This window comes from Harpia harpyja, chromosome 1 (assembly GCF_026419915.1).
Source record: "Harpia harpyja isolate bHarHar1 chromosome 1, bHarHar1 primary haplotype, whole genome shotgun sequence".
In the NCBI taxonomy this organism is placed as follows: Eukaryota; Metazoa; Chordata; class Aves; order Accipitriformes; family Accipitridae; genus Harpia; species Harpia harpyja.
The window spans coordinates 317,391-332,544 of record NC_068940.1 but is presented as its reverse complement, the minus strand read 5'-3'; the positions used below and the strand labels follow the sequence as shown (position 1 = coordinate 332,544).

The 15,154-nt window shown below is 38.8% G+C and overlaps 1 protein-coding gene across 1 annotated transcript in view; it reads right to left on the bottom strand.

Annotated features, from left to right (window-relative positions):
- Positions 1 to 647: 647 nt before the first annotated feature.
- RAMP3 (receptor activity modifying protein 3) overlaps positions 648 to 15,154 on the bottom strand; it is a 57,355-nt gene continuing 42,848 nt past the window's right edge. The window contains exon 4 of the mRNA XM_052793893.1: positions 648 to 2,183. Within this exon, the coding sequence (XP_052649853.1) occupies positions 1,928 to 2,183 (256 nt within the window). The 3' untranslated portion in view covers positions 648 to 1,927. The remainder of the gene's footprint in view (positions 2,184 to 15,154) is intronic.

The window sequence follows — 15,154 nt, the reverse complement described above, 5'->3', positions numbered from 1 at the left end:
GGCAATTATATTGAAATGAACATGTTTTTGAAAAAGTAAAAATTTTTGCTATGTGGTTTCCAAACTAAAGTTTTGAAACTTGCTTTGAAGCTTGTTGAAATTTAATGTAAAATGAGGATTAAAATGAAACTCCATGCAGAAAACAAAATTATTTGGTTTTGGCCACACAAAATGCATAACAAAATAATCTTTTGGATCGAATGAATGAGTTGGTTTTTTTAATTCACCACTAGTTTTGGTGAAACAAAACATTTTAATGCAGAAAATAACAGTCAAGTAGAAAACTAAACCAAAATCCTCAGTACAGATGTCATCATTCCTTCACAAAGAGCAATTTTCTGCTAGCATCTAGAGAATGAAAAAGTATCTTTAGAAAAACACACAGGAAACACCTCAGAAAAAGAATCATTCAAACATTAGGGTAATGAAAAAACAAGCCGGTGCCTTCAACCTTTGTGAAAGGATGTGAAAACAAACCAGTACAGCTACAGGTGTTCTTTATTTATCTACATATAAACAATTCTAGTAAAGGGGGCACTTTTAATTTGATTCAAGCCTGGAAACGCTTCTCATACACACAGACCTAAGTCTCAAACCCTGGGCCAGAATCTTAGAGAAAATTTAAATAGCAGAGATATGAAACACCATTACTTGGCCATTCAACCTGTATTTTATTTGTGTGTGTAAGGTATGGAAAAACAAAGAGTCAGATATTGCTCACTTATAACAGAAGAGCATTCAACTGAAAGGCATTTTGTGAAATGACAGAAAAGAAAGGTTCACAGCACAAATTTATTGTTTTATTTTGGGCATATGATCTTTATTTAAACTGTTACATAGGAATAGCTTTATAGAATAAGATTTCTGAGCAGAATTTTTTCTCTTTCCTCCTAGTCTGTTCCAAGCTTTGATGCTCATACTTTACTTCCCACACTCTTCACGGGATGAAGAATTATTTATGTGCAAAACTATACTCTGAAAGGCACCTCAAGCAACATGACACCTTTATATTTATTTGTAGGATATCACTTACACGAACTGAAGTGAGAGCAGGGAGTATACAGTGAACAAAAGTTGTCAAGAATAATAATTATAAAAGAGGAAAAATAAAGAGTCTGGCATATGAAAGTTTCTTCATTACTCCTTAGTATATTTATAATCAACCAATTTCCTCCCACGTTTTCCAGCTTTGTAAAATAAGACTTGTATATCTTCCCAGAGTTTGTTTGTAAGCCATACAATTCCAAGTAGCCATGCTTAAAGGCATTTTATAAACTATTTTATAACGTGGCGTGATAATTTCCCCGTGGGGATAGTCACTGGACACTTAAATTTTCCTTTGCCAGGGCAATACTTCCAGTTCTTGCTGATGATGTTTTTGATTAGCTTCCAGGAAAAGCTGCCACTTGGTTACATCCATGTTCAGTTCCTTTGCCAGTGATCTTCTATCCAAGTCACAGGGTTCACAGATGAAAACTTCAAGTGTCCTGCACAAAAACTCAAGAGATATCATCTCCCCTGCAGTCAAGGTTACACCATGTGTACATACACTTACATACAGTTTTGCAAAACTCAGTTCACCAACCAGCTTTACCCATGGGAAAGTAACTTTACCCTTTTTGCAGCTAAGGGGTCCATTTGCCTGGGGACTTTCCTGTTTCTGGGAGTCGCCTGTGAATTCCATGATAATGAGGCCTGATGGAAGTAGAGAGCTTTGCACCAGCAACACCAATGGCCAAGCTCAGGAGTGACTTTGGCAGCAGCAGCAGGCAGCTCTTTGTTCACCGGAGCATTGTCTCTGTCTCAGTATCTCACAGGTTCCATTTCAGTAGATCTGAAAACTTTATGTTGAGTTTCTCTCGTCATCCTCCTTTCTCAGTGTTTTTGGAAGAAGGAAATGGAGAAAAAGAAAGCCCAGAGGAACAACTTACACCAGGATATCACTTCTCTTGCTGCACCATACTACCAGTGTTATCATGGCACACGTCAACATGACTGGGATCAAGATCAGAGTTATGAGAATTTCATCCGGTGGATCTTCCCAGTGAACCTTTTCTGAAGTACAGTTTGAAAAGAATTGTTTATGAATTCCAGTGATAAAGCCCTCTGCGAGGGGGTTTGGCCAAAAGCAGCTCGCGTTGTTGGCTTCACGTTCTGTGCACTGGGTAAAGTTGTCATAATACCTAGGAGAAGAAGAAAATGAAGAGAAGTTTAAATAGAACACATATGCATATTACACTTAGAGAAAGCTACATAGGGTGCCATATAGAATCTATAGGAGTGGGTCTATCATGTAGATAGTCTGCTGAAGGACCTTTCATGGAAGCTGTGGGTACCAAATACTACATAGTGAGCCAGAAGAACCAACTCATGCATACTCATACAACTGAGAGATTGCATGTGAAATCCTGTGATCCCGGATGGACAGTGGTCAAAACCCTGTCTTTTGGGTGCTGTTACCACAGCCAGGACCTCCTAATGCCACTTAAGTAGAATTAGAACTCCCTCACTAGAGACATCTACAGTATCTTTAAAAAAACATACACACAAATGTGCCAAGAACAGAACATTTTGAGCAACATATGGATAATTCGTGCCTCATCTGTCATCGGACCTGACGTTGTGGCAAAAATGAAGATGTGACACTGGGACCGAGCCACAACGTCCATTACTGTGTAACAATTTCAGTTCTGTTGTACTCTCAGGCAGTAAGAAGATGATGGGAAAATAAACACACAGAAAGTTAGCTTTTGATAACCTTTATTCCCCAACTCCAGCAAATGCCCAGCAGGAAAAAAAAAAAAAAAATCATTCCTAATTACACATGTTCACAATGCTCATGAAAGATTGGGAACCCCTTATAATGCCTAACACTTGATTTCAACACAGCATGTGCTGAAATTTACCTGTCCAGGGATAACTTATATTTATGAGCCTTGGCTATCCCTCAGGAAAAAAAAGGAAACAATAAGCCTAAATGAGTAATTGGATGGGGTTTGTGGTATTATCACAAGCCAAAGAAATTCAGGAAGCGAATGGAGTATGGGGGAGGAGGACGGAAATTAAGACGACGAAGAGTGTCTGGTCAGTATATGAATAAGGCAAGAAATAAGGAAACTGAATTATTGTCTGTTGCATTTTAAAATTTTTCTTTCAGTCCCGCATGAGTCAATAAACTGACTTCAAAGGGAAATTAAAAATAGAAAGGAGAGAGCAAGAAACCACATGACACCTCAAGGGATGGCATCCTGCACTATTATCTGAAGGTCCTAACCTCCCTTTTAGTACGTATAAATATGGTAACTCCTGATGAATGACTCATTCTGACATTAAGTACCACAGGGGACTAATGCTGGCTCAATCATTTGCTGTGAAATAGTGGAGGGGAGAAATTCATTATTTGGGTCAAGACTGAAGTCCACTGTCTATTGCGTGTCTGTCAGGGGAAATGTCTGCCTGCCCATGCTACAAGCACATAGGTTGAGAATACAAGCTGCAGAGCATCTACGTTCTCAGGGCTGTGTTCACAGAAAAAGAAAAAGTCTCACAGAAAGGTCCTTCTGCAACCTCCTCACAGTTCTCATTCTCAGGGTGTTTGAGCTGATGCCGCTTTATTCATAAGCGAATACAGTGGGCAATCTGACAAGTCCACACCCAGATGCTCTGGCATGCAGATGCATAAATGCACAATGTATGTATATTTTAAGCAAACCAACTAGAAAGGAAGCTTTTGTGACAATGTCAGCAGCCGCAGGAAAACAACAGGAAATAAGCTAAAAATAAAATACAAATATTAGCTGTTTGTTATTTTAATAGTGTCATTCTTCCATGTGACCTGGTAGCATCCATTCTTTATGTCCTTGAACTAAATTAGAAGCTGAAGATGTCTAGCTGAATATGGGAGAGACAGTCCCAGAGGACCCGAAGAATAATACATCTAAAGGCATGCCTACAGGGTTCAACAGGCTACAATGCCGACACGGCAGAGATAGCATGCACTTGCCCCGACAGGTCCGTGCTCCGTCTAGCACAGGCACCGGGCAGGGCTCCAGTGAGCGTCAGGCTCTGCTCCAGCCCTGCTCTGGGCCACGCTCTGGTGAGCAAGCTTGTCCCACCAATGGCCGCTTCAGCTCCCCGCTGCCACAGCCACCTCAATTTGCCCATCTGTTCATGCAGAATAACAAAACTAAAAATAAATCCTGGTGACCTGAGCAGACTTCAGATAAAAGTACCCTAAACTGAAAGACTTAATGATATGAAACCTTTCTTTTTACTTCTTTTATTTTATTTTTTCCTGGGTGTAAAATCCTATAGAAAGTTCAGTGTTCTTCCAAGAATTCTGTAGATTTTTTTCCATAAATGTTAGATGGTGTAAACAACAACATTTCCCACTGATTTTGCATTTCAAGTACAACATAGCTAGAAAAATCTGGTTAAATGTTGCCAAAAGGCCAGATAAAAATAATTAGGGAGTTATATTGTATTTGAAAGACTGAATCCCTAAGAGCCAAAATAGAATAAAAATGTTATCTTAATAGTTTGAATTCCTTACAATTTTCCCTCATACCCTCTCTCTCTCAAAAAAAGCTACTTGCACTATACTATAACGCTTTTTTTCACACAATTGTGAAATGTAGATAAGACAAAGTCTTAATTATTTGAGAATTACATCTCTGCCAGTAAAGCTCAAGTCACTTAAATATTTATGTAATTTAGTAATTTAGAGTTTATGCACTGCAACAGAAAGTTCATGTTAAAAAAAAATCCTCTGCATGGTACTGTGTAACAGCTGTCTCAGAAGGGAATAACTGAATCCTCATTACTATGGCACAGGCGTTCTGTAGTTGATCAATTGGTTTGCAAGTTGTTGGGTTTTTTTAAGAGGGGGGTAGGGGTTAATAGATATTTAATTCCAATTTGATTCTCCTATGCTTAATTCTCTTATGCCTTATGTAATTCTCTTTATTCAAATGGTAAATGCTAGAGTAGGAAACCTTTTCATTCTGTCCAATAAAATGACTATCCCAAAGACTCCCTGGCCTCTAACTGGAGGTACTTCAACACAAATGCATAAAAATTACATGCTTTGTGAAAGGAAAGAATGAGAAATGACATTTTCTACTTATTCCCAGAACAAGTAATTGGAGAGCAGTACAGTAGCACAAGCTCCTTCACCTCTTGGATTATAAAGAGGTGGGGGAAGATTATTATTCTCTGTGCTGAGTCACATTTTCATCTTTTCCAGGCGAGCTACAAGGACCCTAGTTAGTAAATACTCAGAAAAGGTATATTCACAGGCAGTTAGGTCACAAGCTTTGTGATCGGTGGACTGAAAAATTAATGTAGCTGTGAGTTCCAACTCAGTTCTATAGGCCAGTACCAAAACCCAAAAACTAAGCATAGTTTGAGCACCAAAATTCATATAAATATATGCTTTCCCCCGATATCCTCAGGACAATCATTGTAAGTTTTATTGAGGAACAAACTACTTGGTCATACTGTGTATTATTGAAAATACTCACTTTCAGAGAACATGAAAAATACTTAATTCTGTTTTGGAGTAACCTCTGAGCTGCAACACGTTTGTCATGAAAGATGATTTTCAATATTCTAGAACAATACTTCATTTTCAGAGCACAAACACTTTTTCTCCTGTACTTTGTGTTTCCACTAAAACAGATAATAACAATTGTGTAGTTACTTTTTGTAAAAACTGTGGAAAATTTTATTTTGTGAGTTATTTTACCGTGAGAAAATGTATTTATATATATTACCTACAACCAAGAACCTGGACAATGGGCAGTTACTATCAGGAATGCTAGTGCACACATTTGCCTTAATGGGACAGTGTTTCATGGAGTGTCCACTCAAACTATTTAAATAGACAGCTGGATGTATTACATCTCACCCATCTCAGGGTACCCAGTTGCCTACCACTCAGGGCACTGCTCAGTCTAAGTGGGGGCTTGAATCTCATCCATAATTTCCCACATCCCCAAGGAGGAATGTGGTAAATTCTTGCTCTTTCTTCCTCAACATCCCCACACAGAAAAACTGCAGAGATGATTGGTTCACAAACAAAAAAAATACAACTCCCTCCAAATTTTCATGAGACCAAGAAAACAAATAGATTGTTTCATTAAGAGTTTCAACAAATGAGCACTTTTCCAAAGAAAAATTCTTTCAAAAAATCCCAAACAATTCTCAAAAAGCAGAGTACCATATGTACCATATGTCATGTTACTGAAGACAAATTTTTGAAGGCATTTGTCTGGCTGCAGCCAGTAGACCCACCAGCAGTTCCAGTAAGAGAATTTTGCCACCTCTTCAGCACTCATGGATAGACCACCCCAGAGACACTCTGCACACATGCAGTCATGGATGTTTTGCTATTGCTTAATGAGAGGGGTCAGGAATTAAAAACCAAAATAATCACTGCACTTTCACTGTTCCATTTTACATAAATCAGCTTCATGATTAGTGATATAATTATGGAAGGGTACAGCAGGGTACGTATATTTTGAGTTAATTTTTGTTATTTTGAGTTCATTTTTGTTAATTTGAGTCCACTAAGTATTCAGAAAATACGGGGAAAATTCTCTCTAGCATAAACGAGTCTTGATGTAAATCAGGTAATAGATACTCCAGGGACACTCACTCCTTCTGCTACTCTACAATCCTAGACAGGAATCTAGAGGCACTGTTCCAGGATACTACAAGTTATGTGGTGTATTTTAATAAAGATGTTTTAAAACTCTTTTTTTTCCCCCAGATGGTTCAACCAAGGAATTTCTTTATACAAAGTAATATATTAAATTAGAGTTCAAAGAATGATCATCCTTGTAACCTCCACCCAGTCTGGAATGAGAAATGCTGAAATAATAATAAATATAAATATCATACGAAGAGAAAGGCTTTTCTTACAGCATTTCCAGATGAAGTGGAGGCAGGAAGTACCAACCTCAAAAAAAAAGCCTATTCTTGTACAATATGCAGCCAGATTTTATAGAATTTAAGGGTGTAACAGTCTTGATGAACTTCAAATAAGGATCCAAACCTTAAGATGATTATCTCCTGAGGTTTCACCATCACATTAAAAGGAAAGCTTTAGTTTTATAATCAGCTATGATCCTACAAAGATGGTGGAATATTTCTGAGCTTTTTCATTCAACATCTCTCAAACAGATTTGTGGCTGTATCTTCACCATTCCTTTAATCACGTATCTTCTGCCAAGAGAAGTATTCTCACAGACACACTTCTACCTCCCTAATCAGATCAGATCTGCTGTTGTGCATCTCCAATATAGATTCAGCCAGAAGAAAATAATGCATTACAAAACATAAGGGAAGAAATGAATGTGTGTGTGGGGAAAAGTAAAAAAAACCCTTGCTGGTTTAATGACGACATTATAAAGTATAGTTTACTCTCATGCCACTAAATAATGGGCATTGTGACAGATTTACTCACTTGGGTTGAAAATAATGAATACATTCTGGTGTCCTTTGAAATAATTACAGATCTCCACCCTTGGCTTCACATCAACAGCTGTCTGGAAAATGAAAAATGGTTGAATAAACCTAACTGAAAACCCTAAAATGCACAATTATTACTAATTGGTTGTTAATTTCCTAAAGATACGGCAAGAAAATGTAAATATAAAGAGCAACTGTAGATGTATGCAGTAGTTTATATACCTAATATCCATCTCCAATAAGCAACAAAAACTACTACATTAAGCAAATATAGAACAAGGAGGGAAATGTAGCATGACACCAGGTACTATGTTACAAAGATAAAAAATTTAGTAGCACTGGAATTTTACCAAGCCAAAAGCTTCTACTAGCAAGTGGGCTTTGCCTTCTACCACTCCTGAGGTTATTTTAATGATTATTTAGTTGTAAACTCAGCCCATTATTGGGAACATGAGTTCAGAGGGGAAGTATTCTCGGAAGCTATCACTATGCCATGCCTACAGCAGCCAGTCCCATAACTCCCTTGAACTAGACAAAAATCAAGAGTAAGCAAAGGCAAATGCTAATCCCACGAAAACTTAAGCATATGCATCCAACTTCATATATACACTGCACCTCCTAAGTAGTCATCACCATCAGTGATGATGTGAGGAAAAAGATTAACTTAATATACTGAAGAGTCTGCACTGGGTCTCAGATGCTGTCAGCCACTTCACAAATTCCCACCTCTCCAGCTGAGAGAGAAACATAGATAGAGGGAATGCACTGCAGAGGGCACAGGAAAATGCAGGATGCAAGAGCAGCACATGGACCTGGCATCCTGCAATCCAAACGCTGAAACACTCTGCAAATGTCTGGCTTGCAAAGATTCATTCATGTACTGTATCATCCAGATAAGAGTTTGTTTTGCTCCTTAGAGATGATTACAACATTGCAGTGTTACTCTGCTCTATGCAGTGATCTGGCTCAAGAGCTGTGGCTTTAATACAGTTTGTCTCAACCATCATTTACTATACTATTGCATGAGCAACAAATTATGTCAGAATACATTACTTAATCATGAACTCATCAGGGACAAAGACTAAAATGAAGAAGGCCGAAGTTCTCCAAAGAAATACTTCTTGAGCTAGCTTTCAGAGTAGCAATGAAGAAATATGTGCTATTTTAGTGGTGAACATGAATTCTCCTGGAAGTTGCCAAACTGAGGCAAATCCCTTCACCAGTTTGACATAACAAATATTAAGCTGCTATGTTAAACACACACATCAGACACTTTGCATTTCTGGCTAAAAACTGTACATTTCTTTATCGTAAGAATAGGGTCATCGGTGACTCACTGCTTTTAAATCATCACTGCTCAGTTTCTAAAGTTGACTTGAATTACAACTTTGATGACAGAGCAGCTGATAGAGACCACAGTTGCAACTGCAGCTCATTCCTGTGTAAGCTCCTGAGACATAGCAAAGTTGCTTGTTAACAAGTTCCTTGGTAAACAGATGTCCCCAGGTTCGCAGCAGCAACCCTGCCATCTCAATTCAGAATGAGCTTAACATGTAACAGTGCAAACAGGACTGAGGATTCGGTACTAATTTAGGAAATCTAATGCCTGCTCTCTGCCCTGGTCCAACACCAGCAGCTATTGTAGTAACACTGACATTTGATGGAAAACAGAGAGAATAGCAAGGGGTAAAGAAGGGCTATTCGTTATTCACTGAAAGCTGAAAGAAAGCAGAGTAAGTTTTAAACAGACTTTGGTGTGGAGGAGAAAGAAGATTAATTGAAAATGTACCTTTTTACTCTATTGTACCTTTCATTTTAGAAAATATGATATTACAGCTAATGATGATAACAGTAATTCCAATGTATTTTCCCCACTTTTCCTCTTTCTTCTGTCTTGTGTGAAGGGTTGTTTGGGACATATTTGTTTGTTTAATATTTTGTGCTTAATTTTATTTTATGAGCAGAGCTTAAGTGTGTAGTGTGGGCCTGGAGGGACATAAGCCCTTATGAGATCTACAGCAATTGTTTAGAGACAGATTTTTACAGCTAGTGGAATCCCTAAAGACAGTCACTAAAAGCCCTTGAAATCATGTGTGTTATTTTGCAGTCAGTAGAAAATAGATGACTGGACACACATGAATTCCCTGGGAGGTATATGTAAATCCTTTTTCTTTCCTTTTCTTTTGGTGACTAGGAAAGTCTCTGTAGTTGAATTTCAGCTACAATCATCCCCAAAGTATTTAGAAATTCAGGTCATATGACCAAAAAGCAAGGGCAGTTCACCTTGGCACAGATGACAAGGTTTCTACACTCTGCTGTATTCCTCCTCCCCCAGCACCATGATACACACTCTTCATGAGTTGGTTTCTGAACCATCATGCTGTACAGCACGATGCTGGAGCACCACAAGGAACTGTGGTGGTTTGCCCTGCAGATGCTTATGAAGAAGAGGTGTTGCCAGCCCAACCTCATGAAAATACTGTGTAATAAAAGACAATACGGTCTCTAATGACTACCTTAATAGAGACCATATGTGTCATATACAAATAGTCGGCACCCAGTTTAGGTGTCCAAAACCTTCCCAAGTATACAACAATCCCTGTATTATTTGATTGATTGCCTTGTAAGTGTTAAAATAAAGCCTACAGTAGCTGTATCTCAATCCTGTTTGCTGTGCTGCTCAAACTGTAGGTAGCATGTTAAACAAAGCAATGAAAGCCTTCCCTTTACAATTTCGGCAATAAAAGTGCGAGACAAATGTGGCGTATTTTCTGTATCACTTCACAACATCTGTACTCAAAAAGTCATGCATGCAAGTATCCCTGCAGTGACAGTGAGAGACCAGATACCACTGAAAAAGGAATAAACAAATAAAACCAGCATGGATAACTGTATAGTTTTGCTTTCAAAGTCAGAGAGCAGCTATGAAATGCTAGCTAAAATAAAACAACTAATTTCTAAATAAAGGATGGTAACACAAAGAAAGCATGCCAGACTGCTACTTCAGACATTGACTTCTCTACGCAAACATTCTAGTAGTTTGTATTTTTTACTAATGGATATAGGCAAAAAACCATATTGCTAATAACACCTATGTGTCATCTAATACATTTCATTCATTAAATTGCAAAGAAAACAAATGTCCTGATTGTTTTCTAGATGAGAAAATAGAACCATAATATGGAATCACAATTTGCCCGCAGCAGAGTAGTTCATGGCAGAACTGGCAATAGAGCTTGGGTCTTCTGGGCTCAGGACCAGGCTCTAGATACAATCTACACTGCTTATGAGGACTCTGATTCTTATCCTGCAATTGGGCTACTGAAAACAACTCTGTCTTTGTGAAATCTCCACTGTTGGGGCTACACACACACGCGCACATGGCATGACTACATATGACTTAATTCTTTAGGAAATCAGGCCAGAAAGTGGAGCTCCAGAAAAGCTGTCTTTGGGGATTACTTGGACAACGGAGCACCAGGTCCGCCAGAACCTGACAGAGGAGGGGAACAGAAGGATGCCCTGAACTTCCTTCTGCTCTTTCCTGACATACAGTCAAGAAAGGAAAATGCTGTCCATGCTGAACTCAGAGACAGAAAACAAAGCGCAAAGTTACAGCTGAGCAATTATCTCAGAATATACACAAAATTGCAACAGCCTGAAGGAGATACACAAGTGACAGACCTGAGCTGCTCATTTGCAAATAAGGAATATATGAACTACCATCTTTAATTTAAAGTATAAAAGACACCCTGTACCTCAGTCCTGAGCACATCCAAGAGGCTCTGCTCCCACAAAGTTCATGCAAGCTTTGATAAAACTTCCAGTTTCATTTATGTTACTGAAGACTGCAACACAGTTTCCAGGTTAAGGGGGACTCAGTTACAAACGAATGCTGCACAGTTACCCACCTCCTCTCTCCCTTCATTTCTACAAAAAGCAAACCTCAGCACACAGGCCAGATGAGACCCCTGGCATGCTTCAACAGAGCCCTGATAACGGGCTATCAGAAGAGAAAGCTTCTGGAGCATTGCACAGCAAGTGAACCACACCACAATACCAGAAATCAGACACAAAATGGAGGTGGGACTCATTACATCTTGCTTCATTCCCCTACAAATGCATCAAGTTTGTATTTTTCACCCGAAGATCAAATCCCTGTCTACATTCAACAAATGGCTTGCCAATTTTAAGTTCTGCACAGTTCCTGCAAAGCTCACTAAAAGAAATTTATGTTACATAAACTTGCATATCCTGACAAACTGAAATCATACTTTTGAGACATGCTGCAAGTAAGTCTGTAAAACAGATTTAAGAATTCTCAATACTTTCGTGACTATGTTAAACTTAATTTTCACACCTACTGTTTCTCCCTTCCACAGTTTCTCATTAAAATGGTGACCTCATCAAAGATATTTGATGTCTGGGAAAACATACATTTCATAGCAGAAAAAGAATAAGTCAGGAAATAAATAATTCCATTTAACAATAGACGAGACATCTGAGTTCAGCTCAGCTGCACAAAAAGAAATCTCAGTGTTTCTTATATAGATGGAACCGGGAACGTTCTTAAGAGACAAATAGCATTTATGTGCCCTAAAGAAGCTGATCTTTCAGAATAAACTCAGGGCACTGATTCCAGTCTTAAATACAGAAAAAAACATAGACATCTGATAATAGTTTCCTCCCTAGTGAGAGGCAAAATTTTGCTCCCGGCAATGGTTGCGCACCAGGCTTGCTGTCACCTATGGAATCTTGTCACCATCAACTCATCTGTGACCACTCATCACTTCTCCAGGTGCTGCAAAAAAGGGAACATGGTCCTTGACACACGAAAAGCAGGTTTTGTACTTGCTCATGGGTAGCTAGGTACTTCTGTATTTTCAAAACATGTCAGACTTCTCACAAGATCTGTTTCGTAAGCCTGTTTGTCCTAAGATTATATGAAGTATTGCAGTGGTGGGTGTTACCAACTGATACTGTTTTCTACTCTCTCCTAGTGCTATTGGCTTCCCCCCCCCCCCCCCCAATGCAGAGGAAAGCTTTGCTTTTGGAAAGATATACTGTGCTGCTAGCTTTAAAGTAAGTAAAATGATGCATGGGAGCAGCTTAGAAGCCTGCATGAGCAGAGTTTGCAGTTTGCCTGGGGCTCTGCTTCGAGTCAACTCTCTTGAATAACTAAGTCTCAACAGCAAAACAAATGCACACAAAACCACAAAGACACCTTCCCCAACATTTTGGTCCCTGGCAAAACTCCTGCCAATTTGCAAAAAAAAGATGTGCTCCTTTCCATCAAACTCTACAGCAATGAACTAGCCCCTAATCCTTTAAGAATTAATCCTACTATTAAACCAAACATATTAATCATACTATTATTAATCTATTTCAAAATATAAATTAAAATCTAGATGAGTATGGATATTAACTGCTTTACTGGCAAACCAATGTGGGAGTGGTTACGGCTAAGCTGCAGCAATGTTCTGCTAAACTTAGGTCTAACAAAATGTAGTGTTCCAGTAGGAACAGTGTTCCTTCTCCAGCCAAATCACTGAACACACTGAAAAATCCTAACCCTCAAATTCAGCAACAGGAAGAACAAAATTGCAGCTAAACCACAGACCTAGAATGGAATTCCTCAACAGTAATGTTCCATTGCTATTTAAATCATCAATTCCAGACCCAGATAAATGAGGTGGTGTTCTAGTGGGAACAGCAGTAAAAAAGCCTCCCTGTAAACAGCCCACATAATGTTGTCAAAGAACTCTTACCTTTGATACTATAAAGTGGCAAAGGACTGAACAGTATTAATTTGGCCAAGCAGCAACAAAATCGTTTCTCACTAATCATTCCCTGGAAAGAACTTAGGTAACTCTAACACAGCAACTTTCTCTGTAATTACAATTATACAACATTAGTCCATAACCTTCATTCCTATGATAAATGAATCACAAATAAAAAGATTTCAATCTGTAGATCACTTTATACTTGAGCCACTAAACCAACGCAGTGCAATACAGTTACACCACGGTAACTTTCAGTTAGCCACCCTGAACATTAGAAACAGTTTAGCCTTACCTACACGCACCTCAGAACAAGCCCGTGTATCTCATTTTTGCAGACAGCTTTGCTCACCTCCATTCTCCCATGGAGTGGACTGGGATTGTTCCCACCTACCTGGTTTTAAAGGCAGGCAGTTGAGCTGACATTACACTGCAGCTAGCACTGCAGCTTTATGTGGACACATCCACCACAAGACTCCTTTTCTTCCGAAACTCAAACCTCAGGTCCCTACTCAACTCCAAAAGCGATAATTCGTATGAATGAGAAGAAAACCTGTTTGCTCTCATTTGAAGAATGGTGATCTCATTTGCAGAATTGTAGCAAACAGTGAACATCACATCTTAGTAAACTTATTTTCATGCTTCTGCAAAAGTGAGTTGTGTTTTCAGCACTACTTGGAAATGAAGAATAGCAAGTGCTACGGTAAGTGCCCTTGTTGATCAAGTCCTATCCCATTTATATTCAAAGCAATATCACTGAAAGTCTAAGGAATGCCATAGCAACATTTGTACAAGATTACTGAGCTTCACTGTTCCAAGACTTCTATAGCCCCTCCATCTTCTTTCAAGAAAAAGAAAGCTGAATGTAAATGAATCTAACAACTGAGGGAAAGGGGGCTTGACATGTTCCTTGATATCTTCAAGTAAGCAGAGTCAGGGATAATAAAACTAAAGGACCCTGAACAATGTCCATGAAGGCTAAATTTTGAGTTCTTATTGTTACAAAATAGATGTTTTCCTTCCTGGAGTATTCTGACTGCACAAAGCACTGTCTGTGTGTAGAAAACCTCAGTTGTGTCAAGTTTACAAATCAGCTGGTGACACTGCATTGTCAAATACCACCACCCCAAACTCAAATGAACTCTTACACTTGTCACTTATTTCCTGCTCAGCATTGCTCTTTACCTCCCAGTTGAAATGCTGTAACAGGTGGCTGTGGACTTCCCATGCACAAACAGGTATTTGCTTGCAAACAGTCAGTAGAGAACAAAAACCACAACTTAACAGCATCTTGAAAGGAGAAATTGTTCAAAGCACAAGATAGCTCAGTGGCTCAGAGAATTTAATTGCATTAAACATCCTATGTGAGGACAGTTATCTTGATACAAGAGCATTATACTGAAAAATTCAATACTGTTCAGCAGTGATTCTTCTTTAAGAAAAACAAACAAACCCCACACTTCCCCCAAAAATCAGCCTAACTAATTCATATTAGAGTATTACTTTGAAGCAGAATGGGTCTGAATGCTAGATTTTGTAAAAGCACTAAGTACTTCCAAACCTGAGTAACATAACATAGTTTTTAAGGAGAAGAAATATTTCATAAGGACAGTTCTCTCAAAAAAATAATGTTCTAGCTGTATTTTGCCATCTCTAGAATGGGAAAATTTTATCAGTAAAAAATATCTTCAGTGCATGCAAGCAATAAATTTTCAGTTTAGCAGCAAGGACACTTGTATTGGTTTTGTGTGGCAAGGTTTTGGTAGCGGGTGGGGTTACAGGGGTGGCTTCTGTAAGAAGCTGCTGGAAGCTTCCCCTGTGTTCGACAGAGCCCATACCAGCCGGCTCTAAGACAGACCCGCCGCCGGCCAAGGCCAAGCCAATCAGCGATAGTGGTAACG